Genomic DNA, 16,967 nt, shown 5'->3' with positions numbered 1-16,967 from the left:
GGATATTTCAATGAACGATCAGCTAGCTGTAAAGTCATGCGAGTGCGGTTCAAATTTCCTAAGCCCAGTTTTAGAAACACAGACATAGGCATCAAATTAATACTTGCCCCCAAATCACATAAAGCTTTATCGAAAGTAGAATTGCCAATAATACAAGGAATAGTGTAACTCCCTGGATCTTTCATTTTTGGTGGTAGATTCGACTGAAGAATGGCTCTGCAAGTTGCCGTGAGTGTCACTGGTGTGTCTTCTTCGATTCGAATTTTCTTGGATAGGACTTCCCTCATGAACTTGGTGTAGTTTGGCATTACCTCCAAGGCTTCTGCAAAAGGGATGTTGATTCGAATCTGCTTGATCTTTTCAATGAACTTCTTCAATTGATCCTTGAACTTCTTCTTCTTCTGTCTTTCTGGAAAAGGAATGGGAGTTATCATAAGAGGAGGATTATCAGGAAAAGAAATGTTATTGGGCTTACTAGCCTCTTTTGTATTACTCCCTGAGATGGTAATTTCCGGCTCGGCCGGGGTCGATTGAACAGCTGGTCTTGGTGACTCGTCTGTTGGATAAGGAGGATCGGTCATTTGCAAACCACTTCGGGTGGTTATGGCTTGACAGCTTTCCTTTGGATTGACTTCGGTATTGCTCGGAAATCCACCCTTGGCCATTGTGGACATGGATTGGGCGATTTGCCCTATTTGCTTTTCCATGTTCTTCATTGTTGATTTCAGGCCCTCCATTTCCTGTTCTTGTCGGTGAAGACGCTCGTCGTACGTTGGCCCTCGTTGCTCTCTTTGATGGTTGAGATCGGGAGGTGGTTGTAGAGCATTCTTCGGATTGGCATAGGAGAAGTTTTCGTGATTCCGAATTCCCGGGTGATAATGAGTAGGGTTTTGGTTCTGATTGTGGGTTCCTCGGAAATTGTTGAATCGGTGGTTCATAAAGTGTGCCTGCTCCCAATCGTCGTTTGTGGCTTGCGAGGAACTTGCTGCTGCTACTCGTTCGGTCTGTGGCCCTCGAACTGAAATTTGGGCGACCTGATTTGATAGGATCGCTAATTGTGCTGAAACTGCGGCTAAAGGATCGAGTTGGTGGACTCCTGCTACCTTTTGCACACCACTTCGTTCGGACGGCCAATGGTACGCATTCTCACACATTCGCTCGACAATGTCTCGAGCGTCTGTGGGAGTCTTGTTTTGCAATGATCCACCTGAGGCAGCATCGACTAGAGAGCGGGCTGGTTGATCGAGTCCATTGTAGAATAACTCCATTTGATCCCACGGGTTGAATCCGTGTTGAGGGCATTGTCGTAATAAGTCCTTGAATCTCTCCCAAGACTCGTGCATCGGCTCCTGGCTCATCTGTCTGAAGTTGCCTACATCTCTTCGTAGTTGTGCGGTCTTCGAAGGTGGAAAGAATCGTGCCAGAAAGGCTTGTGATAATTCTTCCCAACAGGTGAGTGATCCTGGATTGAGACTCAGAAGCCAACTCTTCGCTTTGTCTCTGACAGAAAATGAGAATAGCTTCAACCGAATGGCATCATCAGAAACGCCGTTAACTTTGATCGTGTCACAAATTTCCAAAAAATTGGCAAGATGGAGATTCGGATCCGCAGTGGCTGCTCCGGAGAATTGGTTCGCCATGACCATGTTGATTAGCCCCGTTTTCAGCTCGAAGTTGTTTGCGGCTATCGTCGGTTTCCTGATTCCCGAATAGTTCTCATTCATAGCTGGAGTTCGGTATTCTCGCATTGTTCGCTCGGGTGGCAGGTTCGGTCTTGGCTGCTCGTGATCTCGTCCTGGCTCTTGATCGTACTCAAAGGCCAGGTGCTCTGGATTTCCTTGATCTTCGGCCATTGGTTCACTTTGTTGGTTGCGCGTGGCCCTTAGTCTACGTAATGTCCTTTCAATCTCGGGATCGTAAGGTATGATTTCCAAATTTCGACGCCTGGGCATAAACAAAGTGAGTGGTTAAGATCAAGGTAAAAATCGAAAATAAAACAAGTAAATGGCTAAAGTAATACTCAGATAATTGGTAACACTATCAACATAGATAAAATCAAATTGGTCCCCGGCAACGGCGCCAAAAACTTGATACGCGTTTTCCTCACGTATAAATTACCGCAAGTATACGGTATCGCATTTTGCAGAACAGTGGTTCCGGATATCGATCCACAGGGACCTTGTAGATTCAAATGCTGAGTAGTGTAATTATATTATCGTTATATTATCTAGCCGATCGTAAATAAGTGGATTGGTGAGAAACCCTAATTTAAAAGCATGCAAGAACGTAAACATGCAAATATAAAATGTACGTAAAATAAAGTAACGACAACTCAACGCGGGGGACTTCGATTTAAAAGGGACTTCTAGGGCCAAATCCACCTAGGTATAATCAACAACGATCGACAAATCCACCATCTAAAATCACGTTCCTATTCGTTAACCCAGACGCTAATATACTCTAACCCCCGTCTCCAGTGTAGCTAGAGTCTACCCACAGGTCCGACGTCTCCGTTCAGAACCTGCTATTAAGAGAGCATTTAGGTCAAGTCCTTAAGGGCTACCCGAAGTGCATCACGTCTCCGTTTCCACACCCCGGGCTATGTTTTCCTAACTTCAAACAAGAAATCCTCTCTCGAGTTCATTCCTATTTAATATCAGTCTGAGAGCTGATCAACACAATCAGAAGCATTTAATACAGGAAAACATAAACGAAATCAAAACACGACAAATAGAAAGTAGAAATGACGATCGAAATCAATATATACAAGGCTTCATTACCCTCGAAGAAAATGTTCTTAGTTCATAACAAACATAGTATCAAAAGAATGTACAAAGGAAATGAAGAACAAAACGTAAAGAAATTGCGTAAGAAAAACCCAAGTCGGAACCCCCGTTGATGATTCCCGCGAAGAACCGTCGAAAACCGTAAAAAGTCGAAGAAGAATGAAGAGTGAGGGCTAGCTTCTATTTATAGTAAATTGCAAAGCTTCCTCAAGAAGCTTTGCAATTTAAAATATCTATCCTTGAAAAACGTGCCAGATCGCGATCCAATAAAGCCAGATCGCGATCTGGCTTCTTTAAAAAAAACGTGAACCGCCTTCCAGATCGCGATCCAATAAGTGCGGATCGCGATCTGGCCCCAAAATCCCGATGCTACTGGAATTTGACACCAGATCGCGATCCGACTTTCCTGGATCGCGATCTGGGTCAGAACTTTGCTTGCTACTGGAATTTGCCCCCAGATCGCGATCCGACTTCCCTGGATCGCGATCTGGGTCTTATTGACCACTTTCTCGGCTTGAAAAATCGGTTTCGCTTCCAAATGGCTTCGACTTGGCAACAAAAGCTAACAAAACCTAAAAAAAGGAAATAAAACAAGAAACGCAATAATATATACAAATAAAGCCGAAACTCGGACGAACGAAGACCAAAACTCGAAGATTCGATAAGCAAAAATCGTGCAAAACGAACACTTATCAGTTATGACTTATGAGTAAGGGTATGATTGATAATTTACCTTTATTGATTATCCAATGTAACAACTAACAACTAAAGGTGTTTTCTCTAATTGTTTTCGGGAGGAGAGTTTCCCTTAACTATATTTCTAGATGGGTTCTTGTTAATTTTCCCCTTTTTCATTTAGCCCTTCCAAATGAGATAAATATGTATAGTAGTACCAAGAGTTCATTAATATATATATTTGGGCTAAATACAGTTTGCACCCTTAAACTACAAGGGTGGTAACACTTACCCCCTTAAAGTTACAAATGTAACACTTACCCCCCTCATTAATGAATTTAAAGGTATAACTTTGACTTTGAATGATGTGGCATTTTTTTTTTTCCAAATTGTCCTTCTAGCCATTAAATAAATAATGAATATGTAATAAGAAAAAATTCGGCAACTTTGCCAAAACTTAATTTTATTATTTCAATATTGTAAATTTATGAATAAAAAAAATTGAATTTTAGTTTATTTTTGTTTTACCTTATGTTCATTTGTACCTAATAAAAAGTTAACGATTCGAATTTTAATTATAATTTTATAGTTTATATAGTTATTTTAATGCGTATATGACTCTAATATAATCATCTCACTTTTTACTTTGAGAATCACAAAATGTATTCAAAAGTTAATAAGAAATTATATTTTAAACGTCTAAATATTTAAATATTATTTTATTAAAATTTATATCTAAGTAACTTAAATAAATTTTCAAATCAATAATTATTATAAAAAAATTGACCATTTAAGTCTTGAATATTTTTTTCTTGTGAATGTTTAACGTATTTTATATATTTTTTAAAATATTGAGATTTTTATTTATATTAGGATCTATAGTAATTAAAATGTGGAGTTAAATATAAATCAAAATATTTTTTTAATAATTATTTTATTTTATAAATTTTAGTTTTTGAAATATTATTGAAAATATTTTATTATATATGCATCAATATAATAGCTAGAAGGACAATTTGGGAAGAAAAAATACCACATCATTCAAAGTCAAAGTTTTATCATTAAATTCATTAATGAGGGGGGTAAGTGTTACATTTGTAACTTTAAGGGGGTAAGTGTTACCACCCTATAGTTTAAGGGTGCAAAGTGTATTTAGCCCTATATATTTTCAGCCAAAAGTAGCTAACTCATATTGGACACTGCTTTAACTCAATATTGGGAAGTTGTTCGTACCCCACACAAATACATTAATTAGTTCCATCATATTACACTGCAAAATTGGTTGTCACACATCACCTAATTTAAACATCAGGACGAACTTGGAGTAATTAATAAGTGCCCCCACATTTCACACGTTTTTTACGTGGTATATATTATTAATTTATACTATACTTTTTCTATAAATTATTATACATCACTAATACTAAAGATTAGTATCAATATTTATGTCGATACACGTGCTGCTTTGAAATGAAATAAAAAAAAGTGCAAATTACGGCCACTCCTGAGTTATGGTCAAATTACGAAAATCACCCTCATGTTTGGGTAATTACAGCCACTCCCTCAAGTATGTATTATCTTACGAAAAAAAATCCTCCAGAGGTAAATTTAGAGATGTTAATTCGGTAAAATCGAATCGAAATTTCGGTATGCCAACATTTTATACTGTTTACGAAACTGAATATACGATTTGATTCGGTAAATAACCAAATTGCATAAATTTTATGTAAAAAAATATAAAAGAAGGTGGTGGCTGTAATTGCCCAAACAAAATGAATTTTTGGTAATTTAGTCATACCTCAGGGGTGGTCATAATTTGTCAATGATACGTCTTTTGTAAATTTTGGGAATTATTTGATAGTTTTCATTCTCCCAAGCTACTAGTCATTAATGCCTCGTTTGGTTGCCAATATAAGATTAGTTAAGATAAGATTAAATAATCTAATGAAATTCAATTGTATTATTGAATTTTGGAAGATTCAATGAAGACATACCTAGAAAACAGGATAAGTACTCATGATAACATAATATTTACAGGCGACTCCGATAAGTTATTACAAACATTAAACAAAATCTAACTATTTAGTTAACAATGGTTGATCGCGATTCCCATCCAAATGAGGCATAAACATATAATGGGTAAATTACAAACACCCCCTGAGGTATGGTTAAATTACAAAAACCCCCCTCTTGTTTGGATAATTACATCTACCCCCCTCAACTATGATTTTTTCTTACCTTTATGGTGCCAAATTCAACATAGTCATCTAGATTCCGTGAAATGTGCTCTAGTTTGTACTCTTTGTGTAAAAAATACAGTTTTCGTTGCACCACAAACTGATATATACAAGCTAAAAATCACATATTATGGTCATCTTGCTTCATAATGTAGAGTTTGAATGCGATAAAACGGGTAAAAAAGTGATAATATTCCATATAATCTCGAAGATTCCACTAAATTTGATGAGTTGAGGGGGGTGGTTGTAATTATCCAAACAAGAGGGATGTTTTTGTAATTTGGTCATACCTCAGGGGGGTGTTTGTAATTTACCCTATAATTTAAAATCATAATCTATATTCAATAATATTTCAAAAATTGCAGCCATGGCAAGACATTTATCACAAGAGTATACGTACGTGTCACCCAACAAATGGTCAAAAATATATTTCCGCACATCCCATATTATTTACAAAAATAATTTTGATAATTTATTCTAGCTCATCTTGTAAGATTATGATGGGAGCATAATGAATATTCAAGAAAAACCTAATATCAAAACCACAATTACCTCTAGGGGCGGAACAGGAAATCTAATTAGGGGTCAGGTTTTTATGAATTAATCCACGGAGGGTGATTAAAATTTGAAGGGATTCGGGAGCATCGCCCCCAATTTTTTTTGGAGTAATTCATTAAAAAAGAAGCAAAAAGGGTCAAAACTCATATTTCGGTTTTGGTTTGGATTTCGGTTTCAGTTAATAAGTAAAAGTATATAAATTTACTTGAAAGAATAGAGAAAAAATAAAAAAATAAAGGGTCAAAACTCATATTTACAAAAGATTGAGGGGCCAAAACCTATATTTTAAAAATATTACTCAAAATTACTAAAAAGAAATCAGTGTTCTAAAAATCGGCCGAGGCGGCCGATTAATCGGTCTCCGAGGCGGAGGCGGTCTAAAACCTTTACGATTTTAATGTAAATGTTTGAAAAATCGGTTTTTTGCCTGTGAGGCGGTATTAGGCGATCTGAGGCGGTCAAACCTTTCAGGCGGGTCAAACTCGGTGACAAAAATCGGTCAAAAATCGGCGTTTTCTTTTTTTTTTTTAATTCAAAATAAAAGTTAGATTTTAATAAAAGAAAATATGAGTTTATGCCTTATTTTGTTTATGTTAATTGTTATTGTTAAAGAACTAATGATGTATGCCAACAATGTTCATGAAATAAATGTAAATTCAAAAAGATTGTTTTTTTATTTATATTTTATAAGGATATTTATGTATTATGATCTTATAATTATTAAACTTTTATTATGTTATTAGGATATATACATGATGGAGATATAACTATGTTTAAATCTTTTTATATATGTTTGGAGTATTTATAAATAATCCTTAGAAATATATTATATTAAATTTAAAAAGCGATTTATTTCCGATTTATCACCGATTAATCATCGCCGCACCGATTAATCGTGAGTCGGTGCCTGACCGACTCGAACCCAATTACTGCTTTTTACAACCTTGAAAAAAATTAAAAAATTCTTGGGGGCTCCGCAACCCCCCTATTACCTCTGATGGGGTCAGCAATACATCAACTCGAATCATCTCGGAATATTCTTGTGTAAAAAACCATCATTCAAGAACTTTCTTTGATCGGTAGAAAAACAAGGCTTTTCTTGCATAAAAAAACCATTATCTTTTATCTAGCCATTCTTACATAGTTCACAGTTTTTGTAATAAAAAACTAATTTTAATCACTTCTAATTTATCTTGGGAAAATAAATTTTTTGAAGTTGGGCCATTTTTTGTATTTCGATTGTTTCATAATTAAGATTTTTAAATTTTCATAGGATCTTACAATTGTCGGTAGGGCTGAAATTGGGTTGGGTCGGTCGATTATCAGCCTAAAACCCGACCCATCCTACCAATTTTCAAATTTGAAAACCGTTGCCGACTCAACCTATGTGGGTCGGTTGATGGTTGACACCCAAATATTTGGTTCCAGAATGGGTCAGATGATGGATTATGCCCGGCACCTAGTTCACTTAAAAAAATCAAATTCTGAAGTAAAAATATGCACATTATGCGTAATACCACTACGCGATCATCATTTATCAGTTTAAAATAATTGATAACAATTTGACAAAAAAATTATAATTAAGAAATTCAAAGCAATTAAGAAAACACACATTTTATTTTATACTTTAATAAAAAAAAGTAATAATATAGTTGGTTGATCGATAATTATCGGTCAACCAACTTTTGATAGATGGGATGGTTGAAAAATTATAGAAAAAAATATTAAAAATAAATAATTATAAAAATACTATTAAGGTTTTTTAGGACTGCTCAACGTTTCTTTCTTTTACACGTAGGATTTCCCTCAGTTGAAACATAAAATAAGTGTGTCGTTACTTCTTAATACTCATTAAAATGATAAACAATTGCGACATAAGAATATAGAAGCACGTTTTCATTTAAGTGTGGGCCCCACTATTAAGCCTTCTCGATCAAGCTATTTGAATCCAGCTTACCAATTCCTGCCAGGCTGGCATCCCCTCATACACTGCGTGTCCATTTCGTATCCTTTCCCACCAAAATTAAATATAAATTCTCACACTTTGATCTTTTTTTCTCAGGCTTCAAATTAAATTCACAGATTAAATATATTTAATAATAAATTAAATAAAATAATGGATTCTTTCAAGAATTCGCACTCCGACGAGGAGGTGATCCTGGCGTCCAGCCACCCGAAGAAGCGCGCCGGCAGGAAGAAGTTCAAGGAGACGCGCCACCCCGTCTACCGCGGCGTGCGGCGGAGGAACTCCGACAGGTGGGTCTGCGAGCTGCGCGAGCCCACCAAGCAGAACCGGATATGGCTGGGTACCTACCCCACGGCGGAGATGGCCGCCAGGGCTCACGACGTGGCGGCGCTGGCCCTCAGGGGGCAGGCCGCCTGCCTCAACTTCGCCGACTCCGTGTGGCGGCTGCCGGTGCCGCCGTCGACCAACCCCAAGGACATCCGCAAGGCCGCCGTCGAGGCTGCGGAGGCGTTTCGCCCCCCTCCGCCGGCGGCGGCGGCGGAAGAGGTTTTGGTGAATCGGAATGTGGCGGCGGCGGCGGAGGAGGACGAGTCTCGGGCTATGAACTCCGGTGTTTTTGAGATGAGTGGTGATTTGGGTATCGGGGGAGCGGCGGAGGGAGCTCTGATGTCGCCGCCGCCGCCGCCGCCGTGGACTTTCAACTGGGATGACGTGGAGAGCGATGCTGAGGTGGAGCTCTGGAGTTACTCCATTTAATAAGATTTTGACCCCTGCGTACGATAGTCCCCTACCAAAAAAGACAAATAAGATTCTGGCGTACGATAGAACTTTTTAAAGGGATATTCGTACTAGTAAATTAGTGTGTATTAGTCAAATAATTTTGACACGTGCTTTTTATATCATGTGTTGGGTTTTTGGTTTTAATTTTGATTTATGTTTTTGTAAAATAATAAAATATAAGTAGAAGAATTAAGTATGTAATGCATGCTACTGATTTTAATTATGATCTTTTAGTAACTTTATTTTGTTGAAATATATTATTGGATATTATTAATAGGCTCATAAATAACAATTTATTATTCCCTCGTTCCCATTTTAATTGTCGTTTTAGGTTAATTCACAAATAATAAGAAAATTAATATATATGCATGTTTTTTAAAAAATCATTAAAAAGTGACTAAAAACCCGCTTTCATAAATGTTTTATCATTAATTTTTTAAGAGTAGTAAGGACATAATTGAGAAAAACACAATAAATAGTTCGTTTGAATCCTAAAGTGACAATTATTTTAAAATGTTTTTTTTTTCTAGAAAGACAAATAAAATGAAAAAAAAAGGGAGTATGACATTATTTTTTTATGTACCTGAGATTTGTATCCCTTTATTTAAACAGTCAAATATGCAATTATAAACTAACTCACACAAATTAGTATAGTAAAAAAATAAATCAATGGCTTTGATGGGTGGTAAAACTCCGGTATATAAAATTACGGGAAAAAAAAAAGGTAGGTAGAAAAGTCATGCCATTGATCGGCGGTCAACGGCAGAAGTGGTCAAAATTCTTGAAAGTTGATCCATCGATATTAAGTTTAAATCAGTGAACTGGAGGGGGGGATTCCATCTGAAAGTGATTTTATGAATTTTATGCTTAATGTGCACTTATGAAGAGATAAATGTAGTAGTTTTGTTTTAATATATGATTCAAGTTTATTTCATTGTTGGGTTCTTCGTTATTTTTATTAGTTTTATGTGTTTTTCGTATTCTTATTCATTTTGTGGAATAAATAGAATTAAGTAGATGAGTAATTGGTGAAAAATGTGAATTCGAAAGGAAAATCAACTTCCGAAGAAGAAATATCGTAACAGATTTGGCATAATCCACAATTTTAACCACAATTGATTTGATTCAAGTGATATTAGAAATCGAACCCAATTTGCTACTATAACTTTCATGTTTGACCTTATTTTCAAAAATTGGACAGGAAAAAGGTTAAAATCGAACTTGAAGTTGATGTTCATGCAAAATCTCTGATGCTCCAGCGTTGTGGATAGAGAAAGCCAAAAAAAGAGGCGTTTTCGCCGCTGAAGCACCAGAGAGTCAAAGCTCGATCATTGGAACCTGCGTCCAGCTATAAGAGTACTAGATATGCCTAATTGGGTCAACCCAATGGGCTTACAATTTCTTTATCTACTGGGTCAGGAGCCCAATATCGAAGACCATTATCACTGAGGCCCAATCACCTTCAAGTAAGGTTTGGGCCCGGCAATATCAACTAAGCTATAAATAAAGGATTGAACTCATTCCTTAAGGTACGTCCTATTAATTGAGTAATACTATCAACTGTATTCTCTGGACTATTTATATTAGTTGGAGAGCTCGCGCAATTTGGTGTAGCGCGTTGAAATTCTCGTGCGATTTGGTGAAGCGAGTCAAAATCTACGCGCAATTTGGTGGAGAGTAGTGAGAGTTGCGCGTACTCCGAGTATAGAAGCCGGCGCGCAAGGAAGAACGTGCTGATCATATAAATAGTTCATAGAATACAGTTGATAGTATTACTCAATTAATACGTACCTTAAGGAATGAGTTCAAACCTTTATTTATAGCTTAGTTGATATTGTCGGGCCCAAACCTTACTTGAAGGTGATTGGGCCTCGGTGATAATGGTCTTCGATATTGGGCTCGTGGCCCAGTAAATAAAGAAATTGTAGGCCCATTGGGTTGACCCAATTAGGCATATCAGTACCCAAAAGTCGAATTTTATTTTTTTGAAATGAAAGATTGTAAAAAATGGAAAGTCCAATATTTTCGAGAATTGAACACCGTAACTTAGTTTTTAATAAATAAACAAGTCAATTATTAGATACATAATAAATGACATTGTTTAGTTTAAATAGTTTTTGAACGATTTCTACAAAACTCGTTACTCAACTCAAAACCACCCAATTATAAAAGTCTAAATTCATTACCCGTTCCAAAACTATTTCGCTTATTCAAACCCGACCCAAATGGAAATGTTACACATTGTCACCCTTACCAACACACCTTTTATTACATATTTTATTTTCATATCTCAATTAAATAATAAATAAATAAATAATTAAAAACTCACGAGAAGCTTTTATTGCTTTGTTAAGTTGCTTTGAGACACATAAAGCGCGTGATAATTAAGAGCACATTAAGCATGATTAGTTTAATTAACCAGGTCAACTTCTGGTCAGAACTGGTCATTCCTTAGCCCCAACAGCCCCATATTTGCAACCAAATCACTCACAAAAAAATCTTCTTAATTATTTAATATAAATCAGCTTTCGGTTACACTAATCTCACCATTTGAAACTAATCCACTATCAAACAGAACTTAATCCCTTTGTTTAATCAAACTTGACATTCAAAAAACCCACAACAAGAAGCATCCAAGCTTCTTCTTCCTCCCTTATGCTAAAAAACCCGTTGTTCTTTACGTCTCTCGTGTAACTAGAATGGAAATCGCAAATCGAAATTCATACAAAAAAAAATAACAATCTTTTATTTCTTGAAATTAAGAAAAAACTAATTCCATTCTATTTCAAAAAACCCGAAAAAGTAAGAGCAACTCCAACAGTTGTGCTATATGCTAAATTTCAGCAAATTTTACTGAAAATTGGAGCTCCAGCAGCTCTTTTATATTATAGACCACATGGCATAATATAAATTTTGGCTTGTCAATTTAAAACACCAAGGGGATGAAATGGCAAAATCAAGTGATGTTTTAGAATATAAACAACCACTGCTGGAGTGAGTCAGAAAAAATGGTTTGCTAAAACACTATTTACTGTGTATAATTTGATAAGAATTAATAAATTTAGCACAACTACTGGAATTGCTCTAAGAACTCGGAATTTCGAAAACTACGATGACAAAAATTATTCCAAAATTGGATTGTCGCATCGTAACCCGTGGAAATTGAAAATTCCATTTCAAACTCATTAATGAAATAAACTACATAATAATATTGATATTGAAGGTACAAAATTTTGAAAAATGATTGGAATTTTCAAAAAAAAATCAGAATTTCATATATATTCCGATTTCGATCCATATTATTTTGAGAAAAAAAAAACAGGACTCAAAACTACCGAATTTTTAAATTAAAAATATTATTCGAAAAAAGAAAAAGACCAAATCAAAATCGACGAAATTCAGAAATCGAGTTCTAATTCACCCTATGTTAACCTAGAGACCATCACCACATCAAGGAGTTGCCTCTCACTCTCACTCCTTTTAACCCTTTAAAAAGAAATCAATTTTCTCTCTCTACTCTCTCTCTTCATTCATAAACATGGCTCCACACATATGCTACATTTCTCTGCTCACAACATCACTCTGCAGTACAAAAGCAGAGATATGATACTTTGCATTCATCAGAAATCCTTCCTTTTGTTTCATACACCGATAGAAAATATGTTCTCTTCTACAAATTAACCATCAATTTTTTTTAAAAATATAAAAAAAAATTGTGTATATATATAATATATATCCTTAATTTTGAGATGGATTCGAGATTGATTAAGCCCAGGGCTTCTCTGCCAAAAGCATTGTTGCTGAAGGACTACTTGTTGGACGATTTGAGCTCGTGCTCATCCAACGGCTTCAAATCGTTCCCCAGAAAGCAATGCTGCACAACCAGCACCGTCCGTTTCTTAATCGAAATGGAACTCAAAAACAAGCAGCAGCCGCAGAGGATAAAAACCCCGAGTTTCGACAGAAGTCCGTCGTGCCTACTCAGGAATCCGTCGAGATCCGCTCTTTCCGCGCTCCAGAGCGTCATCGCCGCCGTGAAACGCCTCCCCTTCGTCGGCGGCGGCGCGGAGAAGAAGAGGCTCCGGCAACCAATTTTGCCGCGGAGCCTCTCAATGAAAATCCTCCTGAAAAGCGGTTTTTGGAAGAGGAAATCGAATCAGAAGGAGATCCAACGGTGGAAATCGTTCGATCAGTTGCTGAAGGAGGACGCTCATCCGTCTCAGCCGTCGGATATTGTTTCATCAGAATCAACGACGGCGATTTCGAGATGTAATTCTTCTTCTCCGGTGAATTTGAATTTACCTGAGGTGAAAAACGACGTCGTTTCAATGGAATCAACCACCGGCACCGGCAGCAGTGACAGTAGTGCAAGCACCCACTCCTCTACTAAGGTAATTTTGTTTTTGTATAATTATTTTATTTTATTTTATTATAAATAAATATCTCTCTAAATTATTTATATTAATTTAATTTTGGTTTTTAATTGTCTGTTGTTGACCCAACTTGATTGCGTATTAAAACTCGAATTTAATACTCAACCTTCAATTTGTTTTCTTCAATAAATTTGACCTGCCTTTGTCCACACTCTTAATTTCATAAGATTTTCTTTTTTATATTTGATGAAAGATAGTATTAAAAATTCACCTAGTTAGACAAAAGTTTTTAGCACTCTAGATATTTTATTACATCAATTTAATATCAAAATATTGATGTAATATTTTGATAGTATTTTAATTAGTTTTATAAAAAGACGAAGATGATAAATATAGCACGATGCTATGAGATGTTAAACTCGGTCATACATACATCAGGTGATTGTATGCAGATTAACGCTTAATAATCACTCAGTGTGTCTCACCAGGTCTAAAATTAAATAAATTCAGTAGCTAGAGGTAAATTAGATTGTTATCATCTTTGCCATTTGAATTTGAATGGGGTAGAATAATTTGGGGATGTGAGAAATATTTAAAAAATTGATTTATATTTTTTGAAAAAAATAGTAAAATAATAGTGGTGAGAATCTGAAAAATGGTTAAAAAATTATAAGAGGAATTTGGGTATTAGTGAAATTTCATAGCGGTAAAGATGGAGGGAAATTAGCTGGAGGCACACGTGTGGGGTTTAGAAAGGGAAAAACTAGAGTAACGCTAGATTCTATGATAATAAAAAAATATCTGTTGCGGTTTTCAACGGCGAGGATCCCACCACGTCTTGTCTGCTATCGGAATTAACGGCGTGAAAGCGCGCTTGTGTATTCCCGTTTGCAACACCTGTCGTACTTGATTACTCACCTTATTTTTATTTACTCCTTTGTCCTTCTCTTATTTTAAAGATGTGACAAAATCTTACACTAGTTGTTATGTCCTATTTTTAGAATTAATTTTTCACATATTGAATAATGAGCTTATAAGTTAATTATACTCATTATAAGATCTTAAGTGAAAATGTGGGTAAATAATAAATATACTTTTCAAAGATATTTTAAAAGTTTTTCAACAACTTATTTTTTGAACTTTTAAGATTTAGAAAACAATAATAAAATACTTTGAAAGAGCTTATAAGCTTTTAAATATCTTATAAACTATTTTTAAAACAACTTATAAAATTAGGCAAACGCCCTCTCACGGCTGTTAAATGCAATCAACATCTTTCTAACTATTACTCGATTTAGTTAAGTCATTTATTCCCCTTTCCATAGAATTTATATTTTCTTTTCATTATTTGTATTTCTTCATATGATAAATATTGATTCGTTGGATTATTATTGTAACATTACATAGGGTAGGACCAGAAATTGAATACCGTGTAACCAATTTTGTCGGTGATTGCCCCCACAAACCCAATTGTGTGATCCATCGTCTTCCAAAAAAAAAAAAAAAAAAAAAAGAAAAGAAAGAAGAGGTAGATGCTTCATCAAAATTTAACTTTTAAGTGTGGTTGCTTAGTCTCTATCAAAAACAATGTTGATTAGGCTATTAAGGCTTCGTTTGGTTGGCGAGATTATTAATTATTTATCAAATAATTGGACTTTATTTGATATTTTGTATTTCCGTTAATTTACCTGATTGACCCGTAAATATTTTGTTATCATGATTTATTTTGCGTTCTAGGCATGTTTTTCTTTATTGAACCTTTCAAAGCAAAATAACAATTGAGTTTTATTAGGTTATTTAATCTTATCTTAGCAAGCAAACGAGTCCTAATTATTTTATTCACGGTATCTTTCTATTCACGGATGTCCGAGTGGTTGTTATAATTATGCACCAAATTTTAGTTATCTTATCTTATCTTATTTATCACAGAATTTAACATTTTGATGCATATTTAACTGGGTGTGATCAAACTAATTATGTATGTATGTAATGTAATAATTATTAATTATGATGTTCAAATTAAAACAAATAATTAGGAATTGGTAGACAAATGTCAACTGCTTTTGTCAAGTTGTGGGGTTGACTTTTGTTTACATAATCTATATATACCAGTCTTGAAATTTACTTCTTTAACAGTAGAAGCATTCTAATTAATAATACAATTATTTTAAAATTTAACCCACCAAATATTCTTGAAAATTATTATTTTTTCTATATGATCACGTGTTTTATGTATACTAATTTATATACACGTGAGTTTGCATTATTTTACATATGGTCTGGAATCATGCAAAAATTGCTTGTCGGAAATTATATAAATTACTTTAATTTAAAACAAATTAAATAATTTTCTGATTTTTTTTTTCTTGAGAAAAAATAAATTTCTGATTAATTGGAGTTTAATTTTATCGTACATTTGACTAAATAACAGCAACCGGAGCAATGGTCGTCGGTTAACGAAGAGAAAGAACAGTTCAGTCCCGTGTCGGTGCTGGATCGTCCTTTTGAAGAAGATGACGACGAGGTTTCCTCTCCTTTCCAACACGAGCTTCCACGTACTCAAGGTGAATTAATAGTCGAATTCTTATGTTATATATATTACATGTGATTTTTCAGACAATATTAATTTTACTTGATGGTACTTTCTATGGATTGTTAATAATTCATTGACGAGCGCAAAAAAAAATTAAAATTCGAATTTCATGTATAGGAACTAAGAACAAGGTGGTGGAAAAGAATATTCAGAGATTTGGTTGCCTTGCTAAGCTTGAGCCGGTGAATCTAGCTAAACGATTCGCGTTACTACCAAATTCGGAAAATGAATCCAATTTGAAAGCTATACCCGATATCCAAGAAGAAGAAGAAGAAGACGAGGGGGAAAAAATAGAAAAAAGGGTTTTGGTTTTACTTAACAAAATGGGCCCGTTGCCATCAAACGAGTTCAAAGTAATTAAGGCGGACAAATTGTTTTCGGATTTTTTTAGAGAAAAAATTATGTCACGATGTTCGAACTCATCATTTGATGAGGAGTTGTTAGAAGAGGCGGAAAATTGGGTCGAAGGAAGTAAGCCACGCGAGTTATATCTTGGATGGGAAGTTCCGAAAAACCGGGAAGTTTACATTAAAGACATCGAAAAACGAGGGGAGTGGAAATCGTTATGTGAAGAAAATAGAGAGGTGGCTTTGGAGTTGGAAGACGAGGTTTTTGCTGCTATGTTGGATGAGTTGTTGTTAGATATCTCATCTTAAGGCAACTTAACTACATTAGTGAAATTATATATGGATGGTTTGAATATTATTTGGTCTGTCAAAATGGAGATAACTCGGGGTTGTTTTCGTCATTCTGTCGCCCCCCGTTGAAGATGGCAAGAATGACTAAAGCCACCTTGAGGGGGTGTTTTGGTTTTGTATGGTTGAACTTATGAGAATTGTTTTTGGGGAATGGATTTAATTCTTCATTTTTATTCTCTAACTTATGCCATATGTAACTTCATTTTTCAATCTCAATTTTACAAGCTTATTTGAAAAATATAAGTTCGAAGCATATGTTGTGATTTTGCATATATTATAATTATTTTTTCTTGATAAATTG

At 35.2% G+C, this 16,967-nt stretch overlaps 2 protein-coding genes and 1 non-coding gene across 3 annotated transcripts; 2 read left to right on the top strand and 1 right to left on the bottom strand.

The window, feature by feature from the left end:
• Positions 1–509: 509 nt before the first annotated feature.
• LOC148770740 (uncharacterized) lies at positions 510–2,796 on the bottom strand (the record flags this gene model as incomplete). Its single annotated transcript, XM_088818032.1, has 1 exon — positions 510–2,796. A coding segment is annotated over exon 1 (1,443 nt), but the record flags the coding sequence as incomplete, so codon positions are not given.
• Positions 2,797–8,321: 5,525 nt separating this feature from the next.
• On the top strand, positions 8,322–9,255 carry LOC105966364 (dehydration-responsive element-binding protein 1E). The gene has a single exon (XR_016031142.1). It is a non-coding gene; the product is annotated as a dehydration-responsive element-binding protein 1E (transcript).
• A 3,166-nt stretch (positions 9,256–12,421) lies between these two features.
• On the top strand, positions 12,422–16,839 carry LOC105966373 (uncharacterized). Its single transcript, XM_012990934.2, has 3 exons — positions 12,422–13,393; positions 15,807–15,939; positions 16,086–16,839. The coding sequence occupies exons 1-3, from the start codon at positions 12,752–12,754 to the stop codon at positions 16,622–16,624; spliced, it is 1,314 nt and encodes a 437-aa protein (XP_012846388.2). The 5' UTR covers positions 12,422–12,751; the 3' UTR covers positions 16,625–16,839.
• The last annotated feature ends 128 nt before the right edge of the window (positions 16,840–16,967 follow it).

Source organism: Erythranthe guttata, chromosome 5, assembly GCF_056151865.1.
Source record: "Erythranthe guttata isolate IM_541 chromosome 5, IM_541, whole genome shotgun sequence".
Classification (NCBI taxonomy): Eukaryota; Viridiplantae; Streptophyta; class Magnoliopsida; order Lamiales; family Phrymaceae; genus Erythranthe; species Erythranthe guttata.
Note: the sequence above shows the minus strand (reverse complement) of the source record. Positions and strands in the feature narration are given on the sequence as shown.